This window comes from Schistocerca cancellata, chromosome 11, assembly GCF_023864275.1.
Source record: "Schistocerca cancellata isolate TAMUIC-IGC-003103 chromosome 11, iqSchCanc2.1, whole genome shotgun sequence".
Lineage (NCBI taxonomy): Eukaryota > Metazoa > Arthropoda > Insecta > Orthoptera > Acrididae > Schistocerca > Schistocerca cancellata.
The window spans coordinates 114,944,525-114,961,626 of record NC_064636.1 but is presented as its reverse complement, the minus strand read 5'-3'; the positions used below and the strand labels follow the sequence as shown (position 1 = coordinate 114,961,626).

At 39.2% G+C, this 17,102-nt stretch overlaps 2 protein-coding genes across 9 annotated transcripts in view; both read right to left on the bottom strand.

Annotated features, from left to right (window-relative positions):
* Window positions 1-17,102, bottom strand: part of LOC126108500 (zinc finger protein 93-like) — a 501,709-nt gene that overhangs the window by 344,132 nt on the left and 140,475 nt on the right. The window lies entirely within an intron of this gene.
* The window catches only part of LOC126108499 (zinc finger protein 436-like), a 501,483-nt gene that overhangs the window by 344,263 nt on the left and 140,118 nt on the right, over window positions 1-17,102 (bottom strand). For all 4 annotated transcript variants that reach the window (XR_007523539.1, XM_049913755.1, XM_049913754.1 and 1 more), the window contains exon 7: window positions 8,615-8,652. Coding sequence is in view for 3 of the 4 variants with exons in the window: in XM_049913755.1 (XP_049769712.1) it covers window positions 8,615-8,652 (38 nt within the window). In the remaining variant the exon portion in view is untranslated. The remainder of the gene's footprint in view (window positions 1-8,614; window positions 8,653-17,102) is intronic.

The window sequence follows — 17,102 nt, the reverse complement described above, 5'->3', positions numbered from 1 at the left end:
CTAGAAGCTACACTGGAGCCTGCACGGTTCTGACAGAATGCCTGATAACCAAAAATGTTGGAGAATTGTCGTGATGAAAATGCATTTCTTGAAGTACAAGACAGAACGCAGAATAGGAAGTGACAAGATGTTGCTTTTCCAGTAGGTGACAATCGTATCCATTTGAATTCCACTGGATGATCATGTGGCGAGAGTCCAGGTTAGACACAAAGAAGCCAAGAGAAGGTTATGTCACTCCGTCAGTAGTCGACACTGACAAGGATATGGTGACATCCATAAATAAGGTATCAGACTCAGGTTGCGAGGGGGGAGAGGGCACTGCCAGGCGCATCGGGGGGGGGGGGGGCTTGTCTTGGGATTTATATTTCTTCTTCTCTTTCAGAGGTGGAGGAGTGCAGGGCACAGAGGGATACAGGCATCTGCGAGATCTGGAATTGAAGGAGAGTGGGTGACCTTGGGATGCACAGATGGTGAGTCTCGTGGCTGAGTGCTGGTAGGAGTCTTCTAGACTGAGAGACAATGGGGAGAGGAATCCCAGGAGGGAGTTTGATCATCAACAGGTGCCAAAGGAGAGGGGCACTTTTTTGGCCAGGGAGAGGGAGCAGATTCCAGATGGGAGGTCATGAGAACTGCAGGAGGGGGAGGGAAGAGGAGAATGGAGTGGGTGTGAAGAATAGGTGGGAGGAGGAAATGAAGTTACAGAGGGAAAAGTTGAAGATAGTGTCAATGGATGGAGTCTCTCATAGTTTTGGCGTCTACAGCATACGACAGGCGATCTAGGGACTTGTATTCTTTGATCTTCTTTACTCTCTTTTAAGCTGGGCAATCAAACGAGGGGAGTGGCAGTCAGCACTGTCGACACACACAGGTGAGCCTAGCCCTCCTCTCATGGCGCAGCCAGGGAAGGTAGCCGGGTCATACGAAGCAGCATTCAATGATCCTTCAACACTCAAAGAGACAGCCATTTCAGAACATGAAGATTTTTCCAGCTTGATATTGTTCATGCGCAAAACACCCACCCTGATATCACCCACTCCAACCAGTGGCTCTCCCCATGGGCACTACCCAGCCATAACAAGGGCTGTCTGACATGGCAGCCATAGCCATGAGCTCCAATGCTCCAAGAAGATAAGCAACCATTCCTTGGCAGACATGGGGAGGAAAGAGCTCAGGTATCAGTAGTGTGATCCCTGTGTTGTCAGGGGACTCAGCCATATGGGTACATAACAGGGCCACCACACAGACGGGCTACATGTGCTGGTGATGTAGTAGGGCGGAAGGGGGCTACAGCAGAAAAGGGAGAGGAGAAGGAAATGGGGTGAGGAATCAATACAGTAGATGCTAAGGAGGGAGTTCTTCCCCAAATGGCTCACACTGTTGTTGTTGTTGTGGTCTTCAGTCCTGAGACTGGTTTGATGCAGCTCTCCATGCTACTCTATCCTGTGCAAGCTTCTTCATCTCCCAGTACCTACTGCAACCTACATCCTTCTGAATCTGCTTAGTGTATTAATCTCTTGGTCTCCCCCTACGATTTTTACCCTCCACGCTGCCCTCCAATACTAAATTGGTGATCCCTTGATGCCTCAGAACATGTCCTACCAACCGATCCCTTCTTCTGCTCAAGTTGTGCCACAAACTTCTCTTCTCCCCAATCCTATTCAATTCTTCCTCATTAGTTATGTGATCTACCCATCTAATCTTCAGCATTCTTCTGTAGCACCACATTTCGAAAGCTTCTATTCTCTTCTTGTCCAAACTATTTACCGTCCATGTTTCACTTCCATACAAGGCTACATTCCATACAAATACTTTCAGAAATGACTTCCTGACACGTAAATCTATACTCGATGTTAACAAATTTCTCTTCTTCAGATGCGTTTCTGAAGTTTCTGGCTCACACACTAAAAACAAGAAATTTTGAAGTTGAGGTCAAACCTCAAGTGATGATTGAAACACCAAAAAGGATGAAAGAACAGGCAAAAGGAACAAAATTGCAACCAATATAGGAAACCAGGTGGATAGCCAGGTCGATATAAATCAGAACACCAAGAGAGGGGAAGGAGAGATACAGGAATCAGTGAACATGAGGTCATTGTAGGGAGGCTCGAAACCATATCAACCAAAACCACTAAAAATATATGGAAAATATATCTATTTAAAACAGCAGATAAAAATTCGCTTGATGCCTTCCTAAGAGAGTGTCTCCATTCCTTCCAAGCTAATTATGTAAGTTCAGACCAGATATGGCTCAAATTCAAAGATACAGTATCAACAGCAATAGATTGATTCATACAGCATAAGTTAGTAAGAGATGGGACTGATCCACTATGGTACACAAAACATGTCAGAACATTGAAACAGAAGCAAAGAAAAAAGCATGCCAAATTCAGAAGAATGCAAAATCCCCAAGATTGGCCAAGTTTCACGGAAGCTCAAAATTTAGTGCAGACGTCAATGCAAGATGCTTTTAATGGTTTCCACAATGAAACATTGTCTCAAAATATGGTAGAAAACCCAACGAGATTCTGGTTGTACATAAAGTACACCAGCGGCAAAAAAAGCAGTCAATACCATCACTGTGCAATAGCAATGGAAATGTTACCAATGATGCTGCCACTAAAGCAGAGTTACTAAATACAGTTTTTCGTAATTTCTTCACAAAAGAAGACAAAGTAAATATTCCGGAATTTGTAACCAGAACAGCTGTTAGCATGAGTGACACAAAAGAAGGTATCTTAGGTGTTGCGAAACAACTCAAATCACTTAAAGGCAAGCCTTCTGGTCCAGATGGCATACCAGTCAGGTTCCTTTCAGACTATGCAGATACAATAGTGCCTTTCTTAGCAATCATATACAACCACTCACTAGACGAAAGGGCTGTTCTTAAAGACTGGAAAGTAGCACAGGTCACACCAATATTCAAAAAAGGGAATGGGAGTAACCCATTGAGTTACAGACCCATATCACTGAGCTCAATTTGCAGTAGGATTTTGGAGAATATACTGTACTCAAACATTATGAACCGTCTTGAAGAAAATGATTTATTGATACATAACCAACACGGATTCAGAAAATATTGTTCTTGTGCAACACATGAAGTAATGAGTGCTGTTGACAAGGGATCTCAGATCGATTCCATATTCCTAGATTTCCAGAAGGCTTTTGACACCGTTCCTCACAGGCGACTATGAATCAAGTTGCATGCATATCTTCTCAGTTGAGTGACTGGATTCGTGATTTCCTCTCACAGAGGCCACAGTTCGAGGTGACAGTTGGTAAATCATTGAGTAGAACAGAAGTGATATATAGCGTCCACAAGGTAGTGTCATAGGCCCTCTGCTGTTCCTGATTTATGTAAGTAATCTAGGTGATAATCTGAGCAGCCCCCTCAGATTGTTTGCCGATGACACTGTAATTTACTGTCTAGTAAAATCATTAGACGATCAATTACAATTACATAATGATCTAGAGAGAATTTCTTTATGGTAAAAAAATGTTAATTGGCACTAAACAAAGGAATGTGGTAACTTTAATGAACAAATATAGGTTGAAAAGTGAAGTAGATGATGTTCTAAATTCTTTAGGTAACCAATCATGTGACAGGAGGCATGGCGACACATACAATAACTGAATGGAAAAGAAATTTGTCAAGTAATAACATATTTCGAACCATATTTTCAACTTTGATATTATTTACATGAGATTTATGTACATACTAATACCAAAAGGTGGAAAAATACACTTAAATACTGTTAATTCAAAATTTCCACACATGTTTAGTGACTGTGTAAGTGGTTGCAACAGTAACAACAATAACACCAATTATTGTTATTAGTAATTGTAGCAATAATACTGATTACTGAATCAATTATAAATGGTAAATTAAAATTAGTTGTAAGTTAAAATCCTTTGTTACAATGTTGATGTTGAAACCACAGTAGTAACTATATAATGTAATACCTATAAAGTCATGTTCTTGCCACTAGAAGGTATTATTGTCAAGCATACACCTGTGAAAGTTGTAAGGGTGACGACATGATGTTTGATTGCACTGTGAGAACAACTATATTGAAAATGTTAATAAAATGTGAGAAGTTTAAGACAAAGATTGCAGAGTTACATGTAATGACTTATATAAACAGCTGTAAAACTGGCAAACAAGTTTGCATGCATAAATACAATAGATTTTAGGTTAAAATTGTGCCAACAATGATATCAACACGGAATGGATGATGAATGTGAATTAAGTACAACATAATCATTTAAATGATGTGAGTTTAAAATTTATGGACATTACTATTCATTTCCTCTTATTGTTCAGTTATGACATTTCATATTGCAAACAAAAAAGAATCTTGTGATGTTAGTTGTTTTAAATAAACGTTAAAAACAGAGTTGATAAGAGAAAAGTATGATTGCATCTTGTAGGAGTCAGCCAAGGTAGAATGAATGAAAATGTAGCAGGAATAGCAGCAAAAGAGTTCAATGAAATTTGTTATTGAACAACATACGTAATTACGAAAGACTGGAAACTTAACAGTAATACCAGCAACAATGAACTGGGACACATGAAGTTAAAAGTTAAAAAACTTTTCTTAGTGCAATTCTTCCATTTATTTTCACTTACATTCCATCAGCTGAAAATTATCAAAAAGACAATCAAAGTAATCTTTAAGATGTTTGAACTAATTCTGACCAAGTACAGCCATAAATGAATCAACTATGACAGCTAATAAACACACTCGATGTTGGAAAACAACACTGTCAAAAACAATGAAAAAGTTAACAAGCCCAGCTGAACAATTACCTGAAATTAATGCAAGACCAGTGAACAAAATCAGACACAAGTTTTGAAACTGATTCATGAAACTTGAAAACAGTGAATGATAGTGGGATGAGTGAAAATTTTAAAATGAAACTTTGCAGTCTAGAATTTAAAAAAAATTAAGTTAACACTGACAGTAAAAGATAAAAAATTAAGTTCACAGTGAGCATGTTCCTGCTACAACCACACATGTAGTAAAAATAAAGGAACGTGAAGTGGAATTTGCTTTGTGAATAACTAATGCCATCAATTATGTTGAAAACCTTGAAGTGATTGATGTAATTAGTAAAAAGAAGAATGTAGTTAATTCACAGAATATCTATGTATTAGTTCATCTGAGTGAAGCAAATGATACTGATGAGAAACTATTTTCTTGTTCTGTAAGATGAATTCTTGTCTGCGTAAATTGAAAATGTGGTATTTAGGCTGCTAGTGTCAAATAAGTTTTCAACATGGAGAGTAAAAAGTTATTCTAAATCAGTTGTACGGAAACATTTGGTTTGGTAAAAATTATCTGAATTCTGTAGACAACTATAATTTGTTTGGTGGGAGAAGTATCTGAACAATTGCTGTAAACAGCTTAAAATTTATTGGAAGGACCTTATGGCAATGTAGTGAATGGCGTTCATTCATTTGAGGGCTTGATTCTGATGAGAAAATTTTCAATACTGCCTTGTCTGTTAAAGTCAGGGGGAAGACTTACAAGTGAATGTACAATTTCTCACACACATCTGAAAGCATAGACACTGTTAACGATCCAAACCTGTATGAAATAGTTCAAAATTTAATTCACTGACTGCACATTTCTTGACATCTGCTATAAATCTACAACTCAACAGTGCGACACAGAGATTCAAACCTGGATTTCCCGCTTATCTTACGTGGTCTCCTTCACCACTTTGGCTATCGGTGCATGCTCCTTAGACTGAGACAAACTTCCATACATCACACTTCCAACATCCTTATATCATTGTCCACTAAATTCATTACCTCTTTAGCATAATTTATGACATATTCTTTCGACAGATAACAATTTGCTGAGACTGGAAGGGTAACAAAAACCCATATTTACAAAAAAACGGCACAACTTATCCACAACACAAGAACACTGCACCATAAACTTTTATCCACAACGAAATTCTATAAGATATTCACAAATAATTACCTACAGAAATTCAGAATATCAAGAGTGTGAGTAACTAACATACCATCAGACACCAGGTGACCTGAACTACAATCGACTTCAACCAGTCTGAATTATAGTGAATCTGCAAATACTGTAAATTAAACTGTTAATAAGGTCAATGTTACAGGTGTATCTCATTGTTACTCACGACTCTCACCTTGTAACTTTGATGGTAATATAAGGTTTTTGATGGAGTTCCTATGTGTGTCTTGATATCATGTTTTGACTCTGCTCTTTGAACAGGTAGACAAAGAGAACTTGTGCATGGTTGCAAGTATACAGCAAATGGTATTTAAATATGGTGCAGAATGTAAATGATGTAAATCATCTGAAGTGATGATACTGCATCAGAACACAATAAAAGGACTAAAAAATAGGCAAGAAGTACTTTCATTCAACAGAAAAACTCTTATGGAAATAAATTCTTGTGAGATTTTGTATTGAAGATTCAGGAAGTACTCAGTTTTGTGAAGTTATCATAAATGAAAGCATCACCTTTACCTTTTGATTTCCAGTGGTGTACAAGAAACATATGCTATTACAGAATACAAACATAAATGTGGATGTAGTGTGTAACAAATATCATGTTATGTGTCACATTATGAAATAATAGATATGAAGCTTTTACAACAAATACAGGAAAATTAGATACTTATGTGTCATAACAAATTTGCTTAAAACAATATTGTATTGCCTTATGTAGGATGGAGATTGAAAAACTGGACCCGAGTGCAGACTGCTTGCTAACGACACATGAACTGTTGTCCACCATGAAAGATACAACAAAAATTAGATGAACATGTAGTAATTAGATAATAAATAAATAATAAATAAGCTAATATAAAAGCCTATATTTACTGAATTGATTTTGCCTTTTACACTACATTACATCAGAAGCTAAAAAGACCTCATGATTCAATGCACTTCTTTGTGCAAGCTAACACATGAATATATACTTTAACAGCTCCGTCGCAACAATTCTCAAAATTTCAACAGGAGTATTGTCCTTCAAGTCTTCTAACATTATTGGGTTATGTGTGTACACTTCTCCCTTTAGACCCTCCACCCCCCCCCCCCCCCACACCCCTCGTTAAACATCATACATTGATACGTCAGGTGAAAGCAGCAGCCACATCTTTCACTGACAGTCTTTTCTTCTTGAATCTCTCATGAATTCATGAGATTGGCTCACAAGAAGTGTGACATATTGAAACATTCACTTGTGACAATTTGTGTGTCGATTTCTTTGGATTCTGGATCAACTGCACTCTGATCACCATGATCACAGTAGGTGCACAAACACGTGGGGCCTGCGTCTTTTTCTTGTTCACAACTGACTCTGTAGTACACCATTTTGTCACCAAATCCTGTTAGACTGCTCTCTGTCTGTATGGAAATGTCAAGAAACTTCTTTGCAAAAATACCCCTCCACTATTGCAATTCTTTCTTGAAGAAGATGTATCTCACTGAGATATTTCTTTATAGTCTTAACCATGACACAACTTTTGTATTTAACACAAAATGGAACTGCAGCAGCTTCGAAACTATATATGATGATTGGTGGGCAACAATGAGGATTCTAGTATTCAGGGTCAATTTTTCATGCACCATCCTACACATTTTCATGTTGGATATCATTTGGGTGTGGTACTTTGCACTAAAACATTCCATTTCACATTGTTTGTGTTGTATATGAAGGATGTCGATATCTGTTGACAGTGGATTCAACTTCAAATAAATAGGCATCTACTACCAATTCAACATCTTTGAACGCCAGAAGGGAATTAAAAATTACTCTGGAATTTCCATGAAAATTATTACAGTTTATTTTCATTATGCTGATTTGTTGATTAAGAAACCAGTTACAATAAAAGATTTAGTAACTACCATCTATAAAAATACTGCTCAGCACTTGGAAGCAGAAAAATGGAGCAATGAAAACTTCACACACTTCATTTCGTCAGCAAACCATCTACATAAATCAGCCTTTCATAGCATGCAGTTAAGGACACAGCTTTCAGATTTTGTCACTTAGTCACTTTTATTTTACTGCTAACTTGTGTATAAAGTTAATAGCACAAAACTATGGCATTCCCACCTAGCATACATACAGCATTAAATCCAAATACATATGCATTATTGATCATATTCCCTTATACTGTAATATGACTGCTTATTAATACAACAATAAAAGAAAAATTCCTCAATATACAACTAACATTTTCCCCATGAGCTAATGAGAATCAGTACTTCTGTTATTGTTGATTGTGGGCTTTAGGAGACTAAACAATTGAAGTCCTCAGTCACCTATTCACCCTCCTCCCCCGAATCCTATGAGTGTGTGTAAGATCCCTTTCTAAATAGTGATGTGGCATGTATTTGGAGTTGGATATGGATACCAGCCTGGTATTCACCCAGTGGGATGTTCAAAAGTGCCTAAACTCCACATCAAAACTGGCCTGTTTACCAGCCTTCTTTTTTAATTTGGAAAGTACATTTGACCTGGGTCAGGCTGGCCTCCCCACATTCCAGTAGTGGGGCACTAATACACTCTGTTAACTGTACTTCTAAGAGAATAGTTCAATGAATAATGAAAACCTTACCTTGGACTGTGTTGTGCAAGTCTTTTTGAGGCTATCCCCTGAAACATTTTGTAACACTATTAGGTAATGAATTCAAAAAGGTAAGTAAGTAAAAAAATTAAGACACACTACTACTATTCTGACAACTGCTACTTCTGGATTACTCCCTACTGGTAATATACAGAAAAGTAACTTACAATGTATAATAAGAGGCTGTGGGAAACATGCAAAATATTTATAGAAATTATTTCATTACAGATACATACAAAAAAATTAGTCAGAAGCAGTAAACGACTCAGTGCATCCACAAAGACAAGTATTTCCTTGCTGAATGACAGATGCAAATGCATTCACATATGCATGGGGATGAATTTCAGCTGAGGGCTAGCAATACAGACCAATTAGTTTAAGAAACACACATCATTAACTTAATGAACAATTCCAACATTCATATCACAAAAATAAATGTGGAGGCTATCAGACAATCGTATGGTTCCTGGAATGAATCTTTCACAATAAAATACTGCATGAACAGTTTCGAAACTTCCTGACATGGTGTTGGTGCCAGCCACAAGGTGCAAGATTCCAGTTTTGAGTTTTAGTCCAACAAGTAATTTTAATCACCCACAGGAAGTTTCAACCTTAAGGCTAATGAATTGCCTGCAAGCATGAAGTTTAATTTAAATTGGAGATTTACACATTATCCCATGCCATGAGCATTATACATACTGTATACTGTCATTCAAGTTACAATCCACACAATTCAGCCATTCCCAATTGTGTCAGCCATTCCCAATTATGGCCAAAATATTAGAATAATTTTTAATTTTAAACAAATGGTACTGACTTTGCTGACTGTAGTCTTGAACAGCTTAACACATGTTCAACTTTGAATGACAATTTCTTACTCTGTACATCTCATTCTAATGCTATACAAATACTCAAATATGTATAACTGTGAAACCAGTGAAAGACAACATACATATATTTGTAAGCTGTCAGCTTTTCAGACTGCAGAATATTTGAAGTGTTCGTTTTTACTCTTAAACTAAACTTTCACTAATGTGGCTATCAGTACTCAGGCCTCTCAGTAACATGGCCCACCACTGGTCTCTAGTTGGTCAAGGAGAAGTAATGTACGCAGCAATGTTGTTTGTCAAGTACAATGTTAAACATTCTATAAGCTCCAAGAGGATGAGACATTTATGAATATTTTGCTAAGTTGCCGAATGAGTAAAACTGTGAGATACACCAAATGTTACAAGGTGAGGAAATAAAAGTGTGTACAACAGGTTTGATGAAATAAGAAGAAAAGAGCGTATGAGGAAAGAGCAGAAGATTTCTCATGCTGCTGGTGCCAAAGCTACAGACATCTTCCTGAAGAACATTATGCAACAACCAGATACATGCAGTACTGGTGTAATGCTTGTAAGGCAGCAATGTGCTGACATGGTTTATCATTATTGTGACAACTAAAAATTTGGAACATGTTTCATAGTAAGTGACACTACTTTATATGTACACGGTCAAAAAGTAAGTCTTCTATGAAAGTTAATGTATCTTAGGACTTAATAAAGTACACTTCCTTTGTGTTTAAACTAAATTACAGACACTCACAATAATGTGGCACTTCTACTAATCCAGTACTCATGTATGCGTGGAATGGCCAGAACATCGAGAGTCTAGCATATTTTGTTGCTTGATGCATCCTTACAGTCCCTGTTTCTGTGGTAGACATATCAATAACATGTCCTTTAATATATATAATTATCCTGAGAATGCAAAAAACATCACAAACAATGAGTATTCATCAAGTGAATGAGCTACTTTAGAAGCACGAGTCAGAATAGTAAATAATAAAATGCTGGACACACACATACACTCCTGGAAATTGAAATAAGAACACCGTGAATTCATTGTCCCAGGAAGGGGAAACTTTATTGACACATTCCTGGGGTCAGATACATCACATGATCACACTGACAGAACCACAGGCACATAGACACAGGCAACAGAGCATGCACAATGTCGGCACTAGTACAGTGTATATCCACCTTTCGCAGCAATGCAGGCTGCTATTCTCCCATGGAGATGATCGTAGAGATGCTGGATGTAGTCCTGTGGAACGGCTTGCCATGCCATTTCCACCTGGCGCCTCAGTTGGACCAGCATTCGTGCTGGACGTGCAGAACGCGTGAGACGACGCTTCATCCAGTCCCAAACATGCTCAATGGGGGGACAGATCCGGAGATCTTGCTGGCCAGAGTAGTTGACTTACACCTTCTAGAGCACGTTGGGTGGCACGGGATACATGGGGACGTGCATTGTCCTGTTGGAACAGCAAGTTCCCTTGCCGGTCTAGGAATGGTAGAACGATGGGTTCGATGACGGTTTGGATGTACCGTGCACTGTTCAGTGTCCCCTCGACGATCACCAGTGGTGTACGGCCAGTGTAGGAGATCGCTCCCCACACCATGATGCCAGGTGTTGGCCCTGTGTGCCTCGGTCGTATGCAGTCCTGATTGTGGCGCTCACCTGCACGGCGCCAAACACGCATACGACCACCATTGGCACCAAGGCAGAAGCGACTCTCATCGCTGAAGATGACACGTCTCCATTCGTCCCTCCATTCACGCCTGTCACGACACCACTGGAGGTGGGCTGCACGATGTTGGGGCATGAGCGGAAGACGGCCTAATGGTGTGCGGGACCGTAGCCCAGCTTCATGGAGACGGTTGCGAATGGTCGTCGCCAATACCCCAGGAGCAACAGTGTCCCTAATTTGCTGGGAAGTGGCGGTGCAGTCCCCTACGGCACTGCGTAGGATCCTACGGTCTTGGCGTGCATCCGTGCGTCGCTGCGGTCCGGTCCCAGGTTGACAGGCACGTGCACCTTCCGCCGACCACTGGCGACAACATCGATGTACTGTGGAGACCTCACGCCCCACGTGTTGAGCAATTCGGCGGTACCTCCACCCGGCCTCCCGCATGCCCACTATACGCCCTCGCTCAAAGTCCGTCAACTGCACATACGGTTCACGTCTATGCTGTCGCGGCATGCTACCAGTGTTAAAGACTGCAATGGAGCTGTGTATGCCACGGTAAACTGGCTGACACTGACGGTGGCGGTGCACAAATGCTGCGCAGCTAGCGCCATTCGACGGCCAACACTGCGGTTCCTGGTGTGTCCGCTGTGCCGTGCGTGTAATCATTGCTTGTACAGCCCTCTCGCAGTGTCCGGAGCAAGTATGGTGGGTCTGACACACCGGTGTCAATGTGTTCTTTTTTCCATTTCCAGGAGTGTAGTTCAAACGATGCAGAAAATTGTGAGTGTAGAGACAGAAGCTCTAGAAGTTCAGGAAAACTGAAATTATGTAGTTTCCATGTGATATCAGAGACCCACAGCTTAATAATTTCTCATTTTATGTACAGATGCAGCTACACAGTAATTTGAAGGTCATAAACATTCACTACCACCATCAGCAGCACCAGCATCCATTTGACTTCTACTGCTGAATCAAAGCCACTCACCTCTTCACTGACTGTTGCGAAACCCCTCATTTGCAAAGTTTTCACATTAAAATTTATGCCTTATTGGTATAAGTCTAAACTGGGAATACAATACTCTGTTACAAGAAGTGTGAAACTGCAATGGCTCATTTACTCTATTGTAGGAAGAATTACAAACGCTCTTAATTATCTCTCTTAATGTTTCTGAAGTGGTAATTTATACAGATATACACAAAGTACTATGGTCTGTTGGCTCATTTACTCTATTGTAGGAAGAATTACAAACGCTCTTAATTATCTCTCTTAATGTTTCTGAAGTGGTAATTTATACAGATATACACAAAGTACTATGGTCTGTTCAAAATCACTTTAGAACTGACAGTTGAGCAGAAGATGGTGGAGTTGCAAAGCGGAGTTGCCACATCCCACACTGAACTCTCAAATAATCTTCAACTTCATTCAACTTGCTCAATCTCTCAAACTACTCTCTTTATAAATAAGAATCCCACCTCGACATGTTCTCAAAGGGCTGCGCTACGTTTTCACTTTATTTGAGACAGAAAATTATTAAGTTATCGATATTTCTACGTGTGGGGAACTTTTTTGTTATTGATGTTAAGTGAACAGATGAAATGAATGAAATCTTAGAAATATGTCAAATTTTCATCAACTCCAAATCATAACTCTGTCAGAGTTTTCTAACATGAGACAGTTTCAGTTACATATGATGCACAATGGTCCCTTGTGCATCAAGTACTAAGTGGTCAGTCGTATGGTTTCATTATGAGATACGGAATGCTACATTTATAATGAATATGTTATTAATTTTTCTGATCCACCTACTTATGTCTAACATAATAAAATATAATACGTATGCATGTCTATCATGGTGAGAAAACATATTTTAAATAGGCCAACAAGTATTTGGAGAAAGAAAAAAAAAGTGATACAAAAAACATTACTTCAGTATTGCAGCAATTATACTGTAAATGGTAATATTTATTTTGTGGGATACAGACTATATAACTGACATGAACTTCATTTGGAGTTTGTTGCTGATAAGGTCTTCTTATTAAAACGTCAAAACTCACTGTTGTTGTTGTTGTTGTTGTTGTGGTCTTCAGTCCTGAGACTGGTTTGATGCAGCTCTCCATGCTACTCTATCCTGTGCAAGCTTCTTCATCTCCAGTACCTACTGCAGCCTACATCCTTCTGAATCTGCTTAGTGTATTCATCTCTTGGCCTCCCTCTACGATTTTTACCCTCCACGCTGTCCTCCAATACTAAATGGTTGATCCCTCGATGTCTCAGAACATGTCCTACCCACCAATCCCTTCTTCTGGTCAAGTTGTGAAACAAGCTCCTCTTCTCCCCAACTCCATTCAATACTTCCTCATTAATTATGTGATCTACCCATCTAATCTCCAGCATTCTTCTGTAGCACCACATTTCGAAAGCTTCTATTCTCTTCTTGCCCAAACTATTTATCGTCTATGTTTCACTTCCATGCATGGCTACACTCCATACAAATACTTTTAGAATCGACTTTCTGACACTTAAATCTATACTCAATGTTAACAAATTTCTATTCTTCAGAAATGCTTTCCTTGCCATTGCCAGTCTACATTTTATATCCTATCTACTTCGACCATCATCAGTTACTTTGTTCCCCTAATAGCGAAACTCCTTTACTACTTTAAGTGTCTCATTTCCTCATCTAATTCCCACAGCATCAACCGACTTAATTCGACTACATTACATTATCCTCTTTTTGCTTTTGTTGATGTTCATCTTATATCCTCCTTTCAAGACACTGTCCATTCCTTTCAACTACTCTTCCAAGTCCTTTGTTGTCTCTGACAGAATTACAATGTCATCGGCAAACCTCAAAGTTTATATTTCTTCTCCATGGATTTTAATACCTACTCCAAATTTTTCTTTTGTTTCCTTTACTGCTTGCTCAATATACAGATTGAATAACATTGGGGAGAGGGTACACACCTGTCTCACTCCCTTCCCAACAGCTGCTTCCCTTTCATGCCCCTCGACACTGTAACTGCCATCTGCTTTCTGTACAAATCGTAAATAGCCTTTCACTCCCTGTATTTTACCCCTGCCACCTTCAGAATCTGAAAGAGAGTATTCCAATCAACATTGTCAAAAGCTTTCTCTAAGGCTACAAATGCTAGAAACGTAGGTTTGCCTTTCCTTAATCTTTCTTCTAAGATAAGTCGTAGGGTCAGTATTGCCTCACATGTTCCAACATTTCTATGGAATCCAAACTGATCTTTCCCGTGGTCGGCTTCTACTAGTTTTTCCATTCGTGTGTAAAGAATTCGCGCTAGTATTTTGCAGCCGTGGCTTATTAAACTGATGGTTCGGTAATTTTCACATCTGTCAAGACCTGCTTTCTTTGGAATTGGAATTATTACATTCTTCTTGAAGTCTGAGGGTATTTCGCCTGCCTCATACAACTTGCTCTGTCAAACTCTCCACGCAGTATCGTATCTCCCATTTGATCTTCATCTATATCCAGTTCCATTTCCATAATATTGTCCTCATGTACATCGCCCTTGTATAGACCCTCTATACACTCCTTCCACCTTTCTGCTTTCCCTTCTTTGCTTAGAACTGCGTTTTCATCAAAGCTCTTGATATTCATGCAAGTGGTTCTCCTTTCTCCAAAGGTGTCTATAATTTTCTAATACCCAGTATCTATCTTACCCCCAGTGAGATAAGCTTCTACATCCTTACATTTGTCCTCTAGCCATCCCTGCTTAGCCATTTTGCACTTCGTGTCGATCTCATTTTTCAGACGTTTGTATTTCTTTTTGCCTGCTTCATTTAATGCATCTTTATATTTTCTCCTTTCATCAATTAAATGCAATATTTCTTCTGTTACCCAAGGGGGTCTACTAGCCCTCGTCTTTTTACCAATTTGATTCTCTGCTGCCTTCACTATTTCATCCCTCAAAGTTACCCATTCTTCTTCTACTGTATTTCTTCCTCCATTCCTGTCAGTTGTTCCCTTATGCTCTCCCTGAAACTCTGTACAACCTCTGGTTCTTTCAGTTTATCCAGGTCCCATCTCCTTAAATTTCCACCTTTTTGCAGTTTCTTCAGTTTTAATCTACAGTTCATAGCCAATAGATTGTGGTCAGAGTCCACATCTGCCCCTGGAAATGTCTTACAATTTAAAACCTGGTTCCTAAATCTCTGTCTTACCACTATATAGTCTATCTGATACCTTTTAATATCTCCAGGGTTCTTCCATGTATACAACCATCTTTCATGATTCTTAAACCAATTGTTAGCTATGATTAAGTTATGCTCTGTGCAAAATTCTACCAGACGGCTTCCTCCTTTATTTCTTAGCCCCAATCCATATTCACCTACTATGTTTCCTTCTCTCCCTTTTCCTAAGCTTGAATTCCAGTCACCCATGACTATTAAATTTTCATCTCCCTTCACTATTTGAATAATTTATTTTATCTTCTCATACATTTCATCAATTTCTTCGTCATCTGCAGAGCTAGTTGGCATATAAACTTGTACTACTGTAGTACGCGTGGGCTTCGTGTCTATCTTGGCCACAATAATGTGTTCACTATGCTGTTTGTAGTAGCTTACCCATACTCCTATTTTTTTATTCATTATTAAACCTACTCCTGCATTACCCCTACTTGATTTTGTATTTATAACCCTGTATTCGCCTGACCAAAAGTCTTGTTCCTCCTGCCACCGAACTTCACTAATTCCCACTATATGTAACTTTAACCTATCCATTTCCCTTTTTTTCTAACCTACGTGCCCGATTAAGGGATCTGACATTCCACGCTCCGATCTGTAGAATGCCAGTTTTCTTTCTCCTGATATCAATGTCCTCCTGAGTGGTCCCCGCCCATAGACACGAATGGGGGACTATTTTACCTCTGGAATATTTTACCCAAGAGGACACCATCATCATTTAATCATACAGTAAAGCTGCATGCCCTCGGTAAAAATTACGGCTGTAGTTTCCCCTTGCTTTCAGCCGTTCGCAGTAACAGAACAGCAAGGCTATTTTGGTTAGTGTTACATGGCCAGATCAGTCAATCATCCAGATTGTTGCCCCTGAAACTACTGAAAAGGCTGCTGCCCCTCTTCAGGAACCACACGTTTGTCTGGCCTCTCAACAGATACCCCTCCGTTGTGGTTGCACGTACGGTATGGCTATCTGTATCGTTGAGGCACGCAAGCCTTCCCACCAATGCCAAGGTCCGTGGTTCATGGGGGGGGGGGGGAACTCACTCCAAAATTATTTTGGTATGTAGCTACTTACTGCTGTAAATTGTGCATTTCACTCTGAATATGCTATATATATTTAATTTCTTTTGTGATAAGGTAAAAATTCCACTCAATTCACTCTTGTCACTCACAAAAGATGTAAGTAACACTGTATTGTACTGATGTTATTTAATGAAAGTCTTCCCCTTCACTGAAGGTGTAAGTATGTATGTTGGTGTTCTTCCAGTCTTCAGACTTGACATTCTAAAACTGCTTCTTCTGTGAGCTTTCAGACTGCAGAAGACACAAATTTATTATTACTCCTGGTTATTTACCTCTTAATTTGGGCCCATATTTACCCTGTTGGGTTGAAATGGTAGCAACAAAGTGGTAGGCTACTGATTGTATTCACCAGCTCCTATATGGGGAACTGTGTTTTTTGTAGGCGTATGCATTCCATAAGCACCATCTTTGTAGGGTTGTCTGCCACTTAAATCAACATTATGAAAATGAAGCCAATTAGTCATTCTCTTCTTTCTCTTTGTCATGGTAGATGTATTGTAAACTACAGCTGAATGGTAAGGAGCATTATCTAGAACAATTGTTCACAGTATTCCCAGACTATGCATTAGTGATTCTATGAACAACATTATTAACATAATTAGGTTATTTTGTCAGGATCATCTCCTGTCTGCTCGACTTTAGAAGCACATAATCATTCAAGAGAAAATCTT